The sequence below is a fragment of the Grammomys surdaster genome, unplaced genomic scaffold (genome assembly GCF_004785775.1).
Source record: "Grammomys surdaster isolate TR1022 unplaced genomic scaffold, NIH_TR_1.0 139, whole genome shotgun sequence".
NCBI classification, from domain to species: Eukaryota; Metazoa; Chordata; class Mammalia; order Rodentia; family Muridae; genus Grammomys; species Grammomys surdaster.
The window spans coordinates 14,002,127-14,024,660 of NW_021604597.1; the positions used below are offsets into that span (position 1 = coordinate 14,002,127).

General features: G+C 38.6%; 1 protein-coding gene across 1 annotated transcript; it reads right to left on the minus strand.

The window, feature by feature from the left end:
• Positions 1 to 279: 279 nt before the first annotated feature.
• Positions 280 to 10,880, minus strand: Ssr3 (signal sequence receptor subunit 3). Its single transcript, XM_028763588.1, has 5 exons — positions 10,679 to 10,880; positions 9,632 to 9,758; positions 5,940 to 6,038; positions 1,011 to 1,142; positions 280 to 549 (listed from the first exon to the last, which is right to left on the minus strand). The coding sequence occupies exons 1-5, from the start codon at positions 10,809 to 10,811 to the stop codon at positions 483 to 485; spliced, it is 558 nt and encodes a 185-aa protein (XP_028619421.1). The 5' UTR covers positions 10,812 to 10,880; the 3' UTR covers positions 280 to 482.
• Between the last annotated feature and the right edge of the window lie 11,654 nt (positions 10,881 to 22,534).

The following is a 22,534-nucleotide window of genomic DNA, read 5'->3' on the forward strand; positions in this document are numbered from 1 at the left end:
AAGAAAGGAGAGAGAGAAAGAAAGAAAAGAAGAAATCAGGCTTCTGTTTAATCCCTTAGGAAGAGGATTCACTCTAAGATTTACAGTTCTAAAAGTTGTAATATTGTGCTTGGAACACAGAGAACCAGTTATTAACTTCTTCCTCCTATTATAAATAATAACAGCTCAGTCCAGGTTACCATGACCTCTGACAGATGTAGGAAACAAGTTATTTTCTCCTCGTGATTAGAGCACATTGCAAGACTTCTTGCCTTTTAATAAATGCCCTGGAACTCTGAGTTTCCCTTTCAACTCATTTAATTTCAACAATCTGTCAAAAAGAGCCAATAAACAAACACTGAATTACATTCTACTGCATTTTTAAACCCTCAAACTCCAGACTATAAAAACATCTTATGTGTCTCCCAACATGGCCACCCTGATGCTTTCCCATATACCACAGGCCACCCCAAATACAGAGGCAGGGGGCCAAGCTACAGGGTCTACTTGGAGCCAGTAGACAAGAGGGCGATGAGTCCGGATGAAGCACTTATGGACAAAATGTAGTTCCTGCAAGAATTTAATGTTAAGGAAAAAATGAGACTCCCTAAATTAGTTTTTTAACAATAAAAGAGCTTTTCCTTATTGACACAAATTATTAACTGTGCAATTTTAACTACCCTGGCCATCACCTAACCCCCAAAGCCAGCAGATATGAGCATAACAGAACTAGTGAAGACAGCACATTTATTCTGACTTTGACTCCTTGTAGACAGGAAGGCAAACCAAGTCAGACAGTGTAATATTGTAATAATGGTAAATATACATTATTTACCATAAAACTACAATTTATAAATTTAAAAAACACTAAGCCAGAAACTCTTAAACTCTAAGTCCACAGACACCTACCTATAGTTAGTGTTATTTAACTGACTCTGGGAAGTTTTTGTTTCCACTAGCATACCAGACAGCTTAAAAATAAAACAAACTACTGTTTATAGAATAACTTCTGAAAACGTTCTAAAGGATACACTGTGGGGTTGAAGTTCTTCAGTATAAAGAAGGAAGCAACAATAACCAGAACCAGGAACAGAGTGTTGTTATAGAAGATGGAGAATGTTGTGGCTTCATAATCGGCAACTTCATTCTTCTTCCACAGGATTCTAGAGACACAAGCCAAGGAAGTTTATACACGTGATCAAAACCTTGACATACCAAATGGTCCTCATTCACTAAAAAACAAACCTTTCTTTGTGTTCAAGGGTGAGAATGCATTTGCAGTATTAAATTTAGAGCAAATTATCTCCTTTTTTCTACTGAATTCTGTTTTTCTTATTGATGTTAAATTAACAGTTACTGAATGTGTTACTATTTCCCCAAATGCCCAAGGCTTCCATAGAGGGGACTGATACTAACTGCAACTGACATGATTTTGTAAGTTCCTAAAATACACATCTTTGTTTAAGAGTCCCAGAAAAGGGAGTCAGTCTCCAACCTAAGGCCTGTGGGACCAGCCATCTCTGTCCCAGGCCTGCTACAGATGTAGCCTACCATATTTATGGATGATGTCACATCACACACACACATCAAAAGGTTGACGCCCTTAGATCTGCACTTAAAGCCTGGTCTCCGTGGTTGGTATGCACAGGCTTCTCTGCCTTCAGTTTCTCTAGAGGCGGAGCTTGAGCCTTTAGTTTTACACCCTCAGAGAGAATGCCAAGAACACAGCAGACACAATCTCACCAGGTCTACCTTTAGTTGTCTTTACTGGATTTGAACAAGGAATCTATATAATCTTAAGGAAGATGTTTTTCACTTCCATAAAATTCTTACTTTTAAATCTGTTTTAAATGCTCCCATATTTATCTGCCTTTCATCCAAGAGGCCAAGAGAACGTATCAGAATGCTTGTGATTAAAGCAGATTTTATTCCATTTGGCTAATTAACTTTGCAAAATCATTTTTTAAAGTCTAGATTACACCCCATTGGTAGAGTATGAAGTCAAACTGATCTAATGCCTAAAGAAATTAACTCACTGGATTAAGACTTGCTTTTTTTCTTTAATACAACAGAAAAAAAAAAAAATGCTGAGACTCCACTACACACAGTACGGCAGCTATGTTTCCAGAAGCATTTGTATATAGGTACGAATTATTATACTTGGTTAAAGGCAAAAGGCTGCTTCACTGTGGAGTCATCATCAAAGGTTAAAAGTCCAACTCGAGACGCTTTGTCCTCCCAGGAAGATAGTCTACTGAGGTCAGATGATACACAGCCAGCCCCCTCCACCACCACCACCACCACAGGGACAAGTAATTGACATTTTTACTTAGCATGTGCTCTAATCCAAATCCAAGGAGCTTGCCATAGGAGCTAACGTGAGGGTACTAGCACCCAGTCGTCACTATAAAATCTGTACTCTCCCATACATGCTCTACTTTCTTGGTTTTATAAATACCCCCTACTTAATAAATTTAAAGTATAACCAACAACATTCTGATTTCAAAAAAGAGAAAATGTAAATCTAAACTGGATAGAAGACATTTTACCACTCTTACGCTGCTCCAAGGAAATCAGGCATAGTAAGCTACATAGATCCAATGTACCTGAATGCTAAAAAGTACTCAGAATCAACACAGCTATTTTTAACTCTGGCATAAGACCCAGTGAGCTATGGCATGCTTTTATTCTGCTGATTAAATCATCCCGGTGACATCTGAGCAGGTCTCCCTAACTCTCTTCGTGCCATGACCTGAAACAGAATCACCTCCAAAACAACTGAGATGAAAGTCTGATGATCACAATCCAATCCATGATACCCCAGCTCCCATGTTACATCAGGCTACATAAGCCAGGACCATCCAAATGTCTTTGAAGCATTTCTAGTCTACCACATATTGGTTATTTTGAAATAATTTAAAAAACTCCAAATGTATTCATTACCAATGCTTCTACCAAAGTTTTACTAGTAGAAAATTTAGCTTAGGAGAGTATTTCCCAAGCAATTATTCTTCAGGGTCAGCCAACTATGACAGGAGAAAAGGGGAACAGAAACTGTTACAAGCAGAAAAGACTGTCAAAAGAGCGTCAGGAAACCAAGAAGTAAAAGTCACACTTAGGAGCTTGCGTCTCTAACTCGCCATTGCTTATTTCCACCCCTGAGTGGCAAGATACAAACCCGCCACAACAGTTACAAATGGAGCCTGGAGAGAATGACAAACTTTTTTGTCACCTTTTCTTACATCAAATCTCTTGGAAGCAACATATCCTCTGGAAATAACTTAGAAAATCTTAACGAGTCTCTGATCTGTCATCCAGACAAATCATGAATCTAGACCTGGGTAAAAGTGTCTTTGAGGGAAACAGTAACAGCACTCACTTCTACTGTCGACAGGAGCAATTTTATAATCTGCACTTTATACATCGACCTGACAACTGTGAAAAAGCTAAGTTAACAAATGGCAAAGTGGTCTCACTCCCAGTTCTTGGACTGGGACTCCCAGTGCTTGGACTCACTGGTAATGGCCACCTGAACACCACACTGAGAAAAAAACTGAGACATGCCCCAGGATGAAAAACCAATACACACAGCAGACTGGGCAAGTCTGCAGTGGACAGGTGAGACCTATTTGCCATTTCCAACATAACCATCTCCAAAATCTTGATTTTTGTGTCAAGTACTCTGAAATTTATATAAGTATGATATGTACCCCAATTTAACAAATATTGTCCTACACAACTCAACAAAGGCGGTTTTAGGGTTAGAGTCTCTAACTTTTATTCCTACTCAAAATTATGCAACAAAACAGCTATGCAGCCAAACCTCACTATTGTTTCCTACAACAGGCCTTCAATGCCGTGACTTTAATAGCATGTCCTTATTTTTATAAAATATTCAAGGAAGATAATCATTTTGTTAATGTTCAGTCCCTTTCCAAACCACTGTAGAAGCACTTTTCATTAAGTCACTTGGTGTTCCTTAAATTAGGATCCACTTGATAAAGCCCTTCCAAGGGCCAGCACCAGTAAGTCTTCTTTTCTGCAGGGCTTGCATGCTGCTTTCCATCAGAGCAAAAACAGCATGACCTCACATGCTTCCTGAGCACTTGGACTCACAAGTAAGAACAGTGCTCAAATGCTACAGGTAATTCCACAGTCCTCATTTAAATAGCTTTTCTTTCTTTTAGATTCTTCTGGTCTTATAAAATTCTATTACTTCACAAGGCCCACACAAAGTCTTCCTGGAGGAATTGCAGTGAAACTGCTGTCCCAAAAAGCAGTGTGCTAATGCTTAAGATCCATGAAAGCAAACTATGCACCATGCTGCTATTGAACATCTGGTAACTTTTTTTTTTTTTTTTTTTTTGGTTTTCTGAGCCCTGGTTATCTTGGAATGCACTCTGTACACAAGGGTAGCCTGAACTCACAGATTTGCTTGCCTCTGGAATTAAAGGCTTGGAACACCAATACCTGGCCCAATCTGGTAACTCTTATGCATCAAGTTACTTGATCAATTCAGGGCTTAGGCAGTTCATACTCTGTGTTTGAGGGGTGGGGGGAGGTTAACAAACATACCACCACAGCCTCAAGCAACAAAGGACAAACCTAGTTCTTTCTTTCCCCCAAACAGTGCATCCAGTATTCATAAATGCATGGACACCCCTAGGGAATCTCGATTATCAAAGCTACTAAAAATATTAACATAATACCCTACAGACTTGGGTTAAATGACATACAAGCTCTGTTGCTTCCTAAATTCCAGTGAAATAGTTACTAGCATAAGCTTCCAAGTTGGGCAGTCTGTATTATCATGGATCTATGTATCGACAGCCAAGTTATCAAGCCTTCTGACCCTTGTTTTCCTTGAGTGTAAAATGGAGATCACAACAGCACCTACTAGCTCACTCTTCATGACTGTGTGGTTATAATTACATCATCTGTCCTCCTTCCTTTTTTTCTATATACCCCCTTCCATGTATGCCCCTGTGCTCCCTTCCAAATTCACAGCCTTTTTCTTTAACTGGTGGTGGTGATGGTATATGTCATGTGTATTCCTAACTATAAAAATACAACCTGTTCGGTCTGTATGTTACTTTATGTATGTTTTCAGAGCTGACTATTTGGTATTGGCTAACCAATTGATGTGAGATTCCCTGGTAAAGATACACTGTTTTTCCTGCTCTCAGCATTCCTTAGTTGCCTGTAGTTCTTTGTCAGAGCTGGGGCCTCCTGAATGTTCCCCTTCTACATCAGTTTGTCTATCTGTATCTTGTTCAGGTCATCCATGTTGATGAGATTTAATGAGTGTAGCTTCTCTGACATTTTTAGTAGACTAGAATCTCACAGCAAACTTCCTGTTCTTTTGGTTCTTAGAATCTCTCTCCTCTCTTCAGTAACAATTCCTGAGCTGTGACTGCAGGAGTTACGTAGCAGATACTTTACATGTACTTATTCTTTGAAACAAATCAGATGTATATAGCTCAAAGAAAATACTCTAGTGGTAACAAAAATTTGAAAAAGTCAGCCACTGCTATCACCATTGCTACTATTTACACAATTCCAACACCTTTAATGAGAATTTAAAAACTGATTTCTTCCCAAGGTTTATGACTACCACTTTAAATAAGGAGTCAAGGAGGGGTAGAGAGAGAGCGATTAAGAACCCAGCACCCATGGCCCCACCTGTAATCCCTGTATTACACCCTGAATGCACTCCTGTAGTTCCAGCTCTGAGAAAACAGAAGACGAGAAGTTGCTGGGCACCAAGGCTCTTGGGTTGCTCCAGATTCAGCAAGACCCTCAAAGGAACACAGTGGAAAGTGACAAAGGAACTAACCTGAACCTGAACGGTCTTCTGATACCTGACACATCTTCTAGCCTCTAATGTGTACACCTATGTGTGCGCGCTCACACAGGCGCACGCATGTACACACACACACACACACACACACACTCCAAACCTTTCATCTTTTTCCTTCCGGGACATCTTTCTATTATCGGCTTCAGAAAGTTTTCGAGTCACTTCTTTGGAAACAGCATCCTCCCTCTTCTGTGCTACTCTGAAAGAAAAGACAGAAAAAGGTTCCACATGCTCTAGAGATGAAAATCAACCTCAACAGAGCACTCTGTACTCTTATTTTCTACTGTCAACTGAGTGATACTTTTTATTTCAAGAAAGCCAACTATACAAAAAGTTCCAAGTTTATTGCACTTATACAAACCTAAGAGAAGTTCGAGAAATTTTCAAGATGTGGTTTCTTAGTTATGGGATTTGATTTCTGCTTGAAAGGAAGCGTTTTCCAAAGCTGAAATATTTAATATGGACATAAAAGTCAAATGATATTAGCACAATTCAATTAGGAATTACTATAACTACATTTTATTTTCCCGAGGTTCACAACTTGATGTTTTATGAATGATCCAATTTCAATTCCAAGTAAACTACAGAATAGACAACTTGATTTAATACACGAAGAAAAATAAGAAACTATCTTAAAACTATGCTTTTAACTCCATTCCAAAGGACAATTTCAATTAAAAGAAATAGTAAAAGCATGGTCAGAGGCTGACCATAACATTTTTAGTTAAATTAGCCACTGGTTTGAGTTAACACTAAGTCAGACAGAAATAGTTTGAATAAGAACTCAGAACTCAGATCAGAATCTGAAGATCTTGGAGAAGTATGTGCAAAACATTCTCATCAGCTAGTCATGATAATAAATGCCTGTAATCCCAGCACTTGGGAAGTGGAAGCACAAGATCAGGAGTTAAAGGGCAGCCTCAGCTACATGATACCTTGTCTCAGAAAAAGTATACAGATCAAAACAACAACAACTACAAATCCACAAATGAATTTATCACAGGGATTATTAGTTTAAAAAAAAAGGCAAATTTAAATAAAATATAAAAAGTCCATAGACTAAGACATTTATATTCAACGAAGTATATTTTCACAAGAGCTACCCTATAGAAGAGAAAGTAACAACAATATGCAAACTTTCTATAGAGTACCTGCCAGCCCCACGGTACTATCCATTGTAAGATCATTCAACATGACATCCCAACAAGAGAGAACACAGAAACAGATGGAGACCTAGTCACTGTGTTCAAGTGACTCACACTGCCAGACTGTACTCAGTTCTAGTCAGTATACTCAAGAAAATTGGAGAAACTAGGATGGACTCCAAGAGAACACCCAAGATCATTCATTTGAGACAGTAGGTTTCTGTCTTGTTTCAACCACAAGAGCCTTTAGAATCTAGAGTCTAGATGCAAGGTAAGCATAGACAGTGGCTAAGCTGCAGGGGGATCATAAAGGAGAGTCATACAAGGTTCTATTCTGATGGCTTCTCTATCCATAGACGTCCATGTCCCATAAGAACATAGTCCAGAACAGTAGAGGACCAAATGAGCAGGTAGTAAAGAAACTGCCAAGCAGAAAGATGACAAAGATGACCTGCTGAGTCTGCTTGTCTAGCAGAACTTCGATCATGAACCCCAAGCCTTTGCATGCAAGAACGACAGCAAGAAAGCAGCTAAGGCCACTCCTGGTCAATCTCTTAAATAAAACCCTGCTAACTGAAATCCTAATACACTACAAATTACTTGCCAATTACAAGAGCCTACCAGAAAGACAACCAAATAAATAATGAGCAAAGTCAGGAAGTCTCTGCAAAGGTTTTCCGAGTCTTGAAATAACAGACATAAAAGAATAGAAAGCAAGGGGTCCTGAGTGAAAGTAAGTACAAGACACATTCAAAGGATGACAAGAAGGCTAAGTCTGAAGGCTTAGGCAGATTTACAGGAAGGAAGCAGATGACTTTGATTCTAAGAACCTGAAACAATTTTTGGTGTTACTGTATTAGAAAAAAGAAGGCTATGATATGTTAAGATAGTTAACAAAATAAAAATGACAAAGAGGAATATATTACTTCCCAGACATTTGGCTAAGATATGTGATCTTTAAAAATGATGATGATGACATATTTTGCCTGCTTATAAATCTGTACACCACAGGCATGCCTGACACCCAAGACCAGAAGGCATAAGAGCCCCTAAAACTAGAGTTACAGACAGTTGTGAGCTACCATGTGGGTGCTGGGAATTTAAACTGAGTCCTCTAGAAGAGCAGCCAGTAAGCTTAACCAATGAATCACCACTCAAGCCCATCATGTGTGTGATTTTTATCCCATAAAATATAAACAATGCAAGGAAAAGTATCATCAAATAGCTTTATACAGTACATGTCAGAGTACACTCTACATTTTTGTTTCAAGAGACCAGATGGAGACTGCTATATCAGTCTAAAGAAAAATAATTTCTCATCAAGTGTGGACACTGTGAGAAATTTTTAAAAAGTAAGTAAATAACAAAATTAAGATCAGAATCCCTACTGTCTTTAAAAATGACTTTAGAAGCTGGTGAGAAGGCTCAATAGCTCAGAGTACACTTGATCTTGCAGAAGGGCTGAGTTCAGTTCCCAGCACCTCCATCAGGTGGCTCAAAACTATGTGCAATTCCAGTTCCAGAGATCTAACACTCTCTTCTGGCCCCTCAGGCAAGGGACACACCAAACCACACAGACAAACGCAGTTCAAAAGTAAAAAAGTAAATTATAAAAAAAAAAAAGAAACCTAAAAGGCCCTATTGAATAAACAAGAGAATAGCCTGCTACACCCTCCTGTTTTATCTTTAGGAAAGCAGAGTGTACAAGTGTTTAAAACATAAAAATTTACTAAGGTAAAACTTGGGTTTTCAGGGGTTGGAGATATGGCTCAGTGGTTAAGACCACTGACTGCTCTTCTAGAGGTCCTGAGTTCAATTCCCAGCCACCAAATGGTGGCTCATAGAATATCTGTAATGGGATCTAATGCTTTCTTTTGGTGTGTCTGAAGACAGCAATAGTCTCATATTTAAAAAAACAAAATGTATTAAAAAAAAAAAACCTGAGTTTTCTTCTCCTAAAGCTATTAAAATAATTTGTCTTATATATGTGATCTTGAAATTCAAGAAATATGGTTGTCTTCTACAGTGAATAGACTTACAAGATTTAAAAAAAAAAAATGTAACTGGCATTGAAAATGTCAGAGAATTTTTAATTTTTTTTGCTCCCAAGATCCAATGCTATCTTCTGGTGTGTCTGAAGACAGCTACAGTATACTCATATAATTTTTTTTTAAAAAAGAACATTGTATTTTAAAAAAACTTGAGTTTAATAATTTGACTTATAATATATGTGATCTTGAAGTTCAAGAAATATGGTCGTCTTCTACAGTGAATAGACTTACAAGATTTTAAAAAAAATATGTAACTGGCATTGAAAATGTCAGAGAATTTTTAATTTTTTGCTTCCAAAATTAGTAAATGGGCAGTTTAGAACAATTTCTAGAAAGAAATTCATTGAGTTTTAGAAGCACTCATTTATTTACTAGATTCGTTTTTCTGATTAAACCATCAATTAAAGACTAGGATTAAATATTCAAACCCCACCCTCAACACCTATGCCCACTGAAGTGTCAGTCATATGGCTCAAGGGGTTATCAATTCTCCAGGTACTGCTCTCTTCACACTTCAAACTGACGCTTACAAATATAAACCGTGTTTAAGAAGACACCCTACCATAACATATGCAGGTTGGGGTTAGGGTACTTACTTGTGCTTGAGAACAAATTTTACATTCTTGTATGCAAAGGCTACCAAGTAAGTGCTTACTAACGTCATCACACTGTAGAGAACAGCAGACTGGATAAGATCCATATGCCATATTCTCCAATACAACCCTGAGATAAGACAAAAGGAAGGGACACAAAACATTACTACCCCATTACACATGCCTGCTAGATTAACTACAGCTAAACCAGGTAAATGAGAGTCAGTAAATCCTACCCAGGATCTGAACAACTTCCCTACATGTGAGATAGCCAATACACTGGGTTAGTCCCAGTTCAGGGCTTTCCCAGTTCAGAAAGTTAGGTTGTGGGGTAATTGCCAGTCTAGAAATTTCTTCATCTTCCAACTTGAGAACAAACTGCGAGTAGGGATAACAAATAAAAATTTCATTCATGGAATACTTTAAAAATACAGGCCATTTTAAAGCAAATGCTGTCCCAAAACATTGGTTAACTTGCTGACGTGGCTGCTCTCTGAAATCAAAACAATGCTCTTTCGGGCCAGTGAAACAGGGGACTCCACACCACATTCACTGCACACTGAGTTTTCTACAAAGCCAAAATAACAAAATACTTTTGGACGTGATTGGCCTGCAACACTGCAGCAGTGTGGGTCAGGAAACAAGAAAACAGTCTTGGCATTCAGGCTGGCAGTTTCTCATTCAATCGACAAGTCTCGAGTTGCTCTCTAGGAGTTATTGAAATCCTAAACAAGGCTGATCGCGGACCTCTGGCACGGCCTAACTTGTCATTCTGCACGTCAAAAGGATGCTCAGGGGTGAGAGCAGGTTTGCCACAGGTCACGCTGCTAATTCAGTGAAAGTTAGCGGCGGGTCTGCCACCGGGTTCATTAAAGACCTCGTAGTGTCAAACAGTTGTGAGGGGAAGGGCAGTGTACCAATAAGAGTCGGGGCCAGAAGCCGCGCCCGACTCAAAAGCAAGCCGCGAGTGACTCTCGAGGACGCTGGCCCCGACACTAGGCCTCCCCGCCGCGCCCGCCACGTCCCCGCCGCCGCCCGCCCAAGGCTCACAGATGGGGATTGCAGAAACGATGAACGCGTTCCCGAAGAACAGCGCCGACGATTTGGCTGACAGGTTGCGGCTGAAATCCTGAAGGAGCAAGTCCTCCTCGGACTGCTGCTTGGAGCCGCCTTTGGGAGCCATGGCCGAGCTGAAGACTGGAGGCTGGGAGCAAGAAGACAGGAAAGCTTAGAAGGCCTCGTGTCCCTCAGCTCGAGCCACGTATCCGTCAGCGCAACGTGGAGGCGGGACTCTACAGGCCACGCTGCTTCGGGATTGGTGAGCCTGCCGTCGCTTCACAAGGCTCGAGGCACGATTGGGCATGCGAACAAGACTTCCGCATCCTTCAGCGTACGTGGCTCCTCAACGCCACAAGGAATGGAGGGATTTGTAGTTTAGTGTGTATTTGTTGCCCTCACCCTATCTCAAGCTGATCTCTAATTCTCCTGCCCCAGTCTCAAGAGGCAGGCTTGGATACTCAGTTTTAACAAACTAACTAATAACTTTATTGGTATTTCATTTCACATGTACACTTTTTATTTCTCTTTGAATTTATTACATTGATTAAATGATTGGTTGATTGATTGATTGATTGGAGGACCGTGCCACAGAGTTGTCAGAACACAACTTGAGGAAGTCAGTTCTCTCCTTTCACTTTCTGGGTCCCAGAGATTGAACCAATTTGTCGGTTTGTGTCTTTACCCTCTGAGCCATCTGCATGGCCTGGGTTTTAATTTTGTATTATTATTATTATTATTATTATCATTATTATATCATTTTAATCAACAAAACCTCTTAGTCACTGAAAGACTCTCTCATTATAGCCTTTGGAAACCTGAAGATAAAAATACTCTTGTGGATTCAGGACATACATTCAGTAATTCAGTGAACATATGGACGTATGGTTAACCCTGAACATTGGAGAAGAAAGTTATATCTAACACTTGTACACACTCATCATGTAGCCCAGATTGGCCTCAGACTCATCATGTAATAGGAGACAATCTTGAACTTCTGACAGCTTTGCCCATGTACCTGGTTTAATAGCAGGTTCTGGGAACTGAACTCAGAACTTCTTGCATGTTACGCAAGCACTTTAGCAGGTGAGATATATCCCTGGCTCCTTATCACACTTAGAATCCTTGGATATGCACATTATGGTGCCCATTGCAGATGGTGAACCTGAAGGTGACAGACAGGCTCTAGTCACTCTGACATGGGTTCTATTCACCAAAGAAATAGACATAAGGGAGTCACTAAAACCATGAATTCTTCGTGATGAAGTAATGATCTTCAAATAATGATAATATTCAATACTTGCATCATGCATTTAGAAATTACTACTATTTTGTTTTTTTATTTCAGTTTAATCCTTTTTAGAGGAGCATGACTTCCAATAGTATTCTAAGTGAAACTAAAGACAACCTTTGGCAGAACGCCTCTGAAGCACAGAAAAACGATATTAACACAGACGCCATTTTAACTGACCAACTGACCACTTTTTCTTGAAAAAGACATACACAACCACTTCACTTCCCAGAAAATATTTCTCTTCACTACACTGCTGCAAACATTAAACTGCACAGAGCAAAACAGCCTCAACCTCCTGCTTCCCTCGAAGCGGTCTGTAGATAGCTCTCTCCCTTTGCTTTATCTGAATGGCAGTTGATCTGCTGAGCAATGTTCCCAATGCTCCTCAGTGAGCTTTTGATCTTCAGTCTTTTTTAAATTGGTTCTCCACACAGATTCTCCAGTGAGTTTTCCTGAAATATAAGTCCATCTATTATAAACAGCACAAGTCCTCAATTTCACCACCAAATAAATAAGGACCATCTAGCAAATTTTCAAGCAAACTGCAAGTACTCACTTCAGAACCTCTGAGTCTATTCCAGATGCTGCTGGGGTTTTCTCTGCATTACATGGTAATGATAGAAAAAGAAACTTTTCTACATTCTTAGCTCCCTAGATTTTCCTGCTTTAACAAATCATACCCATTTTATTCCTTCACATTGGTTAAAAGGCTACATTTGATAACCACTTATTTTAACCAACTCATAAACAGAAATTTGGGAGCCTGTCTTTGTAACTGTGCTTCCTTCTGGCTATAAAGCAAAGATATAAAAAGAACATGAAACTTAAAAATCAGAAAATTAAAAGATCTCTTATAATTCAAAGAGTTTTTAAAGAAAGAAAATCAGAAATAATAATGATGAAGCTAAAAAGAATTGTACCTAAGGAAAAAATATTTAAAGTAGAAAAAGGTTGAAGTCAACTAAATAAAAATGTATGAAAAGTGGGACTGAAGAGATGGTATGAAATCTGTTTGGAGTATGTACTGTTCTTACAAAGGAACAGAGTTCAGTTCCCAGCACCCATTCCCTTGACTGACAACTGTCTATAACTCTAGCTCCAAGGGGATCTAATGCCTTGGAGCATATATGTGCCTCCAGGAGTGCACATATGCATATGTGTGTAACCAGCCCTCCCCAACACGCACACGTGTGTACACACACATACATTATTTAAAATATTTTCTAATTTTAATATTGAAAATTAAAGTAATTTAAAAAGACTTAGCTTAGAAAAACAAACATGCTAGAAAACTGGAAAGAATATAAAGGGCCAGGATGTAACTCAATGGTAGAGATTGGCCTACCTTGTAAAAAGAAGCTTGGGTTCAGTGCCCAGCACTGAAAGGAAACAAATATGTATATATGAAATTTTAAAATTTAAGGGGGGTTATGATAATGGATCTCTGGGAATTAATATAGAAAAATTGCCATTCTACTAAAAGCAATCAACAAGACTCAATGTAATCACTTTCAAAACACAAACAGAATTCTTCACAGATCTTGAATTTTTCAGCTTCATATGGGAAACAAAACAAACAAAAAAACAGAATAGCTAAAACAATCCTAAATAACTGGAGAACTGCAGGAGGTCTCACCATCCCCAACTTCAAATTGTATTACAGAGCTATGGTAATAAAAACACCATAGTTATTGGCACAAACACAGGCATTGATCAATGGAATTGAAGATGCAGATAAAAATCCATATACCTATGATACCTGATTTTTTTTTTAAATAAAGAAGCCAGAAATACACATTGGGCATAGTTCAGGGAGACAGCATCTTCAAAAAAAAATAGTGTTGGTCAAATTGGTAGCTGCATGTGGAGGAATCCAAATAGAACCATCTGCATCACCCTGCACAAAACCCAACTCCAAATCGATCAAGAACTTCAACATAAAACAAGATACACTGAATCTTATAAAAACGGAAAATGGAGAATAGCCTTAAACTCATTGGCCCAGGAAAAGACTTTCTGAACAGGACACTGTTAGCATGGGCACTAAGATTAACAATTAATAAATGGGATCTCGTGAAACTGAAAAGTTTCTATAAGGCAAAGGACACCATCATTCAGACAAAGCAGCACCCTACGGTATGGGGAAGATTTTTACTGACCATACAACCAATATATGTGTGTGTGTGTGTGTGTGTGTGTGTGTGTGTGTGCATATAATATAATAATATATACATATATTTCAAGAAGTTAGATATCAAGAAAACAAACCAATTAAAAAATGAGGTACAGATCTAAACAGAATTTTTAAAAGAGGAATCTCAAACAACTGAGAAATGGTTAAATGTCCAACATTAGGGAAATAGAAATCAAAACTGTTTTGAGATCCCAACTTATACCTGTCAAAAATGGCTACAATCAATAAAACAAGTGACAGTTCACGCTGGCAAAAGTGTAGACTAAGGGGAACATGCATCTATTGCTTGTGGAAGTGCAAACTTGTACACCCACTATGGAAATTAGGTGGTACCTGAGGAAGGTGGGAATCAATCTACCTCAAGATCCAGCTATACCACTCTTGGGCATATACCCAAAGGTTGCTTCATCCTACCACAAAGATGTCTGCTCAGTTGTGCTCACTGCTGCTCTATTCAAAATAGCCAGAAATTGGAACCAACCTAACTGTCCTTCAACAAATGACTGAATAAAGAAATGGTACACTTATACAATGGAGTATTACTCGGCAATTGAGTGAAATCATGAATTCACAGGTTACTAGATGGAACTACTAAAAACAAAACAAAACAAAAACTTTCCCAGACCCAGAACAACAAATATGATGTGTATTTGCTTATATGTAAATATTAGCTGTTAAATCACTAACAAGCAAGCTATAATTCCTAGAGTCACAGAGGTTCGGTAAAGAGTAAGGAACTCCAGGGAACAGATAGGTCTCCCTAGAAAAGGGAAATTGAATAGATAGTAAAAGATGAATGTAGGGGTTAGGCTGGAATAGGAGGATCAAACAGAGTGAGAGGAAAGAAAGGAACAAGGGAGGGACATGAGAAGAAACAACTAAAATTAAGGGTCATTTGAGGGGTCATATGAAAACATAATACAGTAGAAGCTTCATGAAATACGTACCTCTATGAAGACAATCTAAATGAAGTTGCCAAATAATAGAAAAGACAGAGCCTCAACTTGACATTTCTTGTCACCAAACCAAGCTTCCAGTACTGAGAATGGGTTACATCTAATTGAATTGTTGGTCTACCATGGGAACTCCTAAAAACTTGGTGTGCCCAAGACTGTAATTTGTTCTCCACAAAACTGATAACAAGGCCCTCTTGCCAAAGACAGTGCCTACATAACTGATTGAATATTAAGTTTAACTGGTACCTACATAAAGCCTTATGTGTTAGAATGCTTAGTACATGAAGGTACTCTGCATGCTACCAAAGAAGAAATGTGACCAACCCAGCCACAAACCCATTGATCAACAATGGTGTCCTGCCTGCAAGAAGTGTTAATGCAGTGGTGCACAAAGCTTGTGGGGATGACCAACCAATATCTGATTTGACTAAAAACCCACTCCATAAGATGGAACCCGAACCTGGAACTGCTTGGGTGACCAAAAACTTGAGACTAAATAGCCCAAACACTCATGATAAAATCAAATACTACTGTTCTATTTAAAAAAAAAAAAGCAATAAAATGACTCCTAATGTCATTCTGCTGTGCTCATAGCTCAATGCCTTCTCAGCCATTATCAGAGAAGCTTCCTCCTGCAGCAGATGGGAACAAATACAGAGAGCCCCAGCCAGACAATATACAGAGAGTGAGAGAACTCAGAACACTGTCCTAAGTGTAATGTCTTCATCAAATCCCTCCCCTCAGGGTTCAAGAAACCCTGTAGAAGAGGAGGCAGAAAGAATGTAAGAGCCAGTGGGATGGAAGGCACTAAGGAAACAAAGCCCTCTAAATCAGCATAATAGACACACATGAATCACAGAGACTGGAAGAGTATGCACAGGGCCTGTACAGATCTGTACCAGATGAGATACTAGAGCTGAAAGGAGAAGTGGACACATGCCCCATCCCTAACCCAGAATCTACCTCTAATTGTTAACCACTTATAAATGAAAAATTAGTTTTTCTCCAAGGGAGTCCTCACCAGGGAAACAAACTGTTCTTAAGGGTACGTAGGATGCCCAGCAGTAGACTGTTAACAGAAAATTACCTCAATGGAATCTTTCGAGGTTCCTTGTCTCATAATGTCATGTCAGGACTTTTTTTTTTAATCTTATTTTTATTTTTTAGTTCATTTATTTTCTCTCTTTTTACCCCACAGGTCCTTTGGTTATATATTTTGACTTCCAGTTTAGTATTTTATAGGATTCCTAAACATATGAACATATAGATCTCTGTGTCTATATCTGTTTCTTGTGCCTTTTAGGGGACTCTTTCCCTTCTGTTTGTTTTGTCTTATCCTAGTGTGCTAGTTTTTGTTTTACCTTATCCTATTTATTTTATTATTATCCTTTAGAAGCTTGTTTGTTATCTAATAAGAGTCCAAAAGGGAGTGGATCCAGATGGGAGGGAGGTGAGAGGAACTGAGGAATATAGGAAGAAAAAAATCATGTTCAGTAAAAGAAAAAATATAGGGATGATATCATAGTTTGTCTTTAGCTATTTTGTGGGTTCTTCTCCACTCCTTTTCTTCTACACTTTCAACCCTCTCTCACTAGATAGGAGAGAGAAAAAAAGATAGAAAGGAAAGGAAGAGATCACTGAATAAAGTCAGGGGTCAGAAAGGGGTCAATGTTGTAGTTAGACTACTTGTTGCTTTTGGGAGGGTTGAGTTCCTTGAGACAAGTTTGATCTTCAGTGTCAGGATATCTAATTTCTTCTTATTGTTTCTTCTTTGCACACAACTACCTAACAAACTGTGACCAACAAAAACCCACCAACAAATAACCAACAACCCACCACACCTCTTGGGGCCCTGACATTTAAATATCCTCTGAAAAGTCCCCATAATTCTAAATGTCACACAATCACAGAAACTATCTGCAGCTAAGTCACATCCTTGCTAGAGCACAAGGCAAACCACAACTAGCTGCTGTGGACCATCTGAAACAGCCCCATATTCCACATCTGGGATTAAAATTAAAAATGTGTCCTTATAATACTTCTGTGTTTTTAAAAAGAAACCAAAACTCCAAAATTGCCACTATAGTTTATTTTTTTTAGAGATATGTGATAGGCATTTGATGCTCACAGCAGAGAAAGCTTTTGATGGTAAAAATGAAGGTGGCAGATGCCATGCACTTGCCCAGGAGGGCTGGAGTGATGCTTTCTGGTACCTGAATTATCATCTATTTTGTTTTGAAATCGTCGTCGTGAGCTAAAGACATGGCATATGCTTGTGGCACAATAGGCAAACAGAACAAGCGATACGCCAAAGAAGATGCCAACAGATTCTAGCCGAATGAAGCTCTGATACAGACTTCATTTCAATATAACTCATCTTTATAAAGGAACCAGATGGAGTTGATCCTGAACCAGCCTAGCTCTAATCTGTGGGCCTCAGGTTTTATATTTCTCTCATATCACTTTACATTTATCAAACTGATGAAAAATTTTAAGCAATAATATCTGTTACTTTTGAGGATAGGAATAATAGATTTCTCTCCTTCATTACTGATAAATTCCCATAAGAAAGTCTGTCAGGTCAGTAACAAATATATTTTGCTAAGGCGGACACCCTGCAAGATTCCTAGCCAGTAGAGAATCTAGTGCTGAGTCTTATAAAGAATAACACATGAATTATCCAAGGCTATTTTGAGGAGAAAAAAAATGTTCTTTTGTTTTAAAGACATTTGAAATGTAAGTATCACTACGAAAATTATTTTAAAGGAGATGGGATTTTTTTTGTTTTAACTTATTACCTGGGAAATTATTTACTTACCCAAATTATGTTTTTCAAGCACTAATGTGTGATTAATCCATTCATTAACATATTCTTTCAGCCAATATTGAGAAGCTACAATATGAAAGGTACTGTAAGCAACTGTCAATCATAACTACAATGGTTATAATGACCAACCTTTATTAAGCATTTAACTCTATGCAAGTTCCTTTGCATGCATGGTTGCCTTGTAGCAGCCCTGTGAAGTGTGTGAAGTTATGCACATTCACCAGATGAAGACACTGAGCACAGATTGGTACCATAACACACCTTTGCTCCCACAACTAGTAACTGATAGAGCGAGTCACAAAACCAGGAAACTTAATGCCAGTATTAGCCGCAGATGAATTCTGGCCTTTTTGTATCAGTGGGATCTCTGAATCCAAGCACCTATCCCCAAGAGCCTAGTTTTAAGCCAGCAGCCACAGACAGACAGTTTCTTGTACCCTAATTACCATGCAGAGTCAGTCACACTGCAATCCTGAACATTTATCCTTAGACTGGGAGAATCCTGTGTCCAGCCCATAGGCAAACATAGGTAAGCAGACTGGACTCTTCCACGCCAGATTCTCTGTCTCAGTAAATTTGAAGGTAATACCCTAGAAAGAGACAGTTCAGCGAGACTTATAGAAGCAGGAAATCAAACTGAAAAGAGCTGTAAAATAAAATCTGTTACTCTCCAGCAGTCATAACTTAGAGGAGGAGAGAGTAAAAGATTCTCAACCCTTGTGGCTTCCTATTTCTCCTTGTTACCCTAAAAGAGACCCCTGTCACTTGCAATGAATCAAACCACTCGCATCAAAACTGAAAACAAAATTGTATTGGGAAAATATCAGCATGAATAATGTAAACAGGATCCACATACAAATGACCACACGGATGAACACTATGCTCACTACGGTTTTTCAATCTGTACGTCACCTCCCTAAAACTAAGGTGATATGGTCGAATACCTACAAGATCCATAACCTCAGGGAGGTGATCATGCCAGGTATGGAACATGAAACAGTGATGTAATCAGTACAGCTAAAAAACTTGCCCTTCCAAAAGGCGTTCAAACAGAGGAAAAGAGACTAAAGGGATAAATCATTAGGATCAACAGGAAACCCCCTGTAGGCCAAACACTGCAGGTGTCAGGGTTATTTCTGCCTCAGGAAACTCAGAGACTGAAGGAGACTTTGAAAAGGTAGTAGGAACTAAGAGCTAAGGGCAACAGAAAGAAACCCGTCTTGTGGTGGATGTTGCATGCTGGGAAATGCTAGTCCTCCATCTTTATCAAGCCCTATCCTCTAACCATTCACCTATGCAACACCCAAAGGGTTTCGGTGTCGTTGCTTTGTTGGTGTTGTTTTGTTAAAAACGAGGTCTGGAGACTTCTAAACACACAATTTACTGAGAAATTGATTTTTTTTTTAAACCAAACAAGGCACCGAAGCATTTGGAGGGTGAGCATTTGTCTCTGAGCTTGAAGCCTGTACTTTCCATAGAAATACTGATTTCCTTTGGAGGAAGTATTGATTTGATCCACGTGGAAACCTCATCAGGAGTCTTCTGAACAGCTTGTTTCCTGTCTGCCTCTGGATCTTCATAAAGCCCCTGTGTCCTATAAGAAAATGATCCAGATCAACAGAAAATATATTATCGTAATAAGCACCAACTAAGGCTATCATACTTAAACTCTCAATACTCCCCCTGGAGCCTTCTAAATGTGAGGCTTATCACACATGCATCATTCATGTAGCACTGTGGGGCACAATAAAAATTAAGAAGATTTATACAGGAAATCAATTTTCTTCTGTTACATATATTTAACCCAAGCACTATGGCAACAAAATGCTAGATAAAGTAGGTCATGGGTTTTAACTGGAATCACTTTAATAACACAAAAGCCAGTTACAATTTGTAAAGTGTCTTTAGGAGTCCTCACTTAAAGATCTACTCAAACACCACAGTAGGATAAAAGTCATAAGACTAAATCCCCAGTGAGATTTTTTTAATCTCAGAGCCTATTTCACTTGGCATAGCGATTCGATCAAAGTGTCCCCAATCCGTGGTCACCAATAGAGAATTTTAGATTAAGAAACAGTACACTGAGTGTTACCAATGTGAAGGGACACAGTGCACTGTTTGCAAATCACGCCGTGACATTTTGGGAGAGTGAACCCAAACCAGGAAATTCTAAATGATAAAGTAACTGTGTCCTCATGCTCCAGTAAACTCCACAGAAACCCAGTGCTGCTGAGGAACTAAGCTGGACACCTAGCTGGTGGCCTGAGCTACTTGTATCCAGGAAATAAATAGCATTAAATGTTAATCTCACGCAAGTTACCTTCTGATAGCATCTTCCTGTGCCTGTAAGATGAGTTCCTGTCTTACTAACATATATTTTTTTTATTACAATCCTAGCCACCACCTCTTGTACCTTTATATAGTACATAGGCTGTTTTCTTTGTCTCCATTCTTAAGGCCTGTAAATCTTTAGACTCTGAAAGAATTGTCCATGTAGCCTGCCATAACGATAGCTATGTGGTCTTGGACAAACCACTTGCCTTCACAGAGCCTCACTTTCCATACAGGGTTCCTAAGGTTGCTGTAAGCATGAAATGAAACGTTTTGCAAGGGTTTCACCAATTCCCATACAAAGTCTGGGTGTTTGTTACAACAGTTTGTTAACTGCATAGGTCTTTCAGTAAAACCGCCTCAATTCAAATTTCACTTAAAGCACTTCTTAGTTACATGAAGTTGTAGAAGTTATTTCAACCAAGACTCCATTTTGCTAGTCTATTTCAGAGGAAAAGGCTGCACCTATTTCATGCTAATTTGGGAAAGATTAAGCACAAAAGTGTATGTAGCAGCTATCAATACATATGGTTAACTTCAAAATATGCTGTGTAAATATTTTCCCTTTGCCTCATTTCCAGGCTTAATCCCTCCCTTCCTGAGGAATTCCTACTTAATTATTGATATATAGATGTGTGTGGAGAAGCGTCGCTGGAGAAAGACATCCATACCTAGTACAAGCTTAAAAGGCTGAAGTTTCTTCCCAGGATGAGTGGCTCCGTCCACTTCAGCCTTCAGTAAAGACCAAGGAGATTTCAGGTTTTAATCAGAAGAACATGGAAAAGTGTCTGGCTTCCTATAGCAAAGAGATGGGAGGCAGAGAGTTGACACCTAGTCTTAATTAAAATAATGTATTATTTTAATTCCATGGTTGTTAACTTCACTTTTTTTTTTTTCTTGAGCTAAGGGGTTCTCTAGTAACTAGGAAAAGATTTTTTTTTTTTTTTTGGTATGTCTCTGTGGATGATTCTGGATTCAAAATACATTGTGTAAATATTTTTCCCTTGCCTCATTTCCAGGCTTAACCCCTCCCTTTCTGAGGAATTTTTCCTTAATTATTCATATATAAATGTGTGTGGGGGGGAGACATTTGCTTTATAATCAGTAGGTTAAATAAAGCAAAGTCCACACATCAAAGCAGACAGCCGTCATTCAATGTTGAGGGTCCAAATAGAGCAAAATGCTGAGGAAGGGCAACTGAATTATCTTCTGGGGAGCTCACACAGCCATCATTTGCAGTCTTCAGACATAGGCACCACGTGTTGTCAGGCCTTTGGACTTGGATCAAAGCTATGCCACCAGCTTTCCTGGGCAAGTAGCTGGCGGACAGCAGACTGAGGGACTTCTTAACCCTCAGTTTTATTATCATATGATCTAGTCTTAGATCATATTGAGAATATTTTTGCAATTAATTCATCTGTATGTCTGCACATCCTGTTGCCTATGTTTCTCTGGAAACTCAAATACAACTACAACTATAAAAGAACCCCAATTCTCAATGCTAGAAAACATACAGAAAAATAACTTTTTAAAAAGCCATGTTATCAACACAGGTGACTTCTATTAACACTCTTGCAGTAGCTCCTTTAGTCCTTCCCTACACTAGCTGTGTATACGTAGCTAGTGTTAAATGCTGTTTTGATTACCTTTTCAATAGTTCCAATGTGAGCATTTTTCAATGTCACTAAAAATGCTTCTAAAACACTATTTTCAATGACTACAAAATTATCTTTTAGATGAATGCATCATAATTTATGCATTTACCTTAATAACTCTTATTACTTTCTAATCATGAAATAATTATGTTCATTTATAAAATTAGAAGCCATAATACATAAACCATCCATAATCTTATGATTCAGATATAACTACTATAATATTTTGATAGATTTCCTTTTGATTTTTTTTATGATTAGCTATTATATGCTGAAAATAATTGAGGTCATATATTACTAGTGCTTTCCCATGTCTGTCATTTAGAATGCTTTTGAAATATAATTCTTAGTGCCTGTAAAACATTAAATGAAATACGTCTAATATAATGCCCTCACTGGTAAGCAGGAGAGAAGTATCTTGCTTATAACAACAGAAATTTTCAAGAGTCCAGACTTGCTTAACATATAAAAGCCAAGTGTTTCTTTCCAGTGGACTATGGGAACCAAGGAAAAGTAAGTGTTTGGGGGTCAGAGCTTTTTCAGTAAATGACAGAAGCCTTTCCCAGAGGAGCTTAAGGGTACAAAAACAAACA

Excerpts from the sequence above, each read along its gene's own strand:
- Ssr3 (XM_028763588.1), bottom strand. The coding sequence starts at position 10,811 with ATGGCTCCCAAAGGCGGCTCCAAGCAGCAGTCCGAGGAGGACTTGCTC. Across the intron at positions 6,039-9,631 it reads AAATTTGTTCTCAAGCACAA|AGTAGCACAGAAGAGGGAGG; the intron begins GTAAGTACCCTA and ends CTTTTCTTTCAG. Across the intron at positions 1,143-5,939 it reads CGGAAGGAAAAAGATGAAAG|AATCCTGTGGAAGAAGAATG; the intron begins GTTTGGAGTGTG and ends TTGTGTCTCTAG.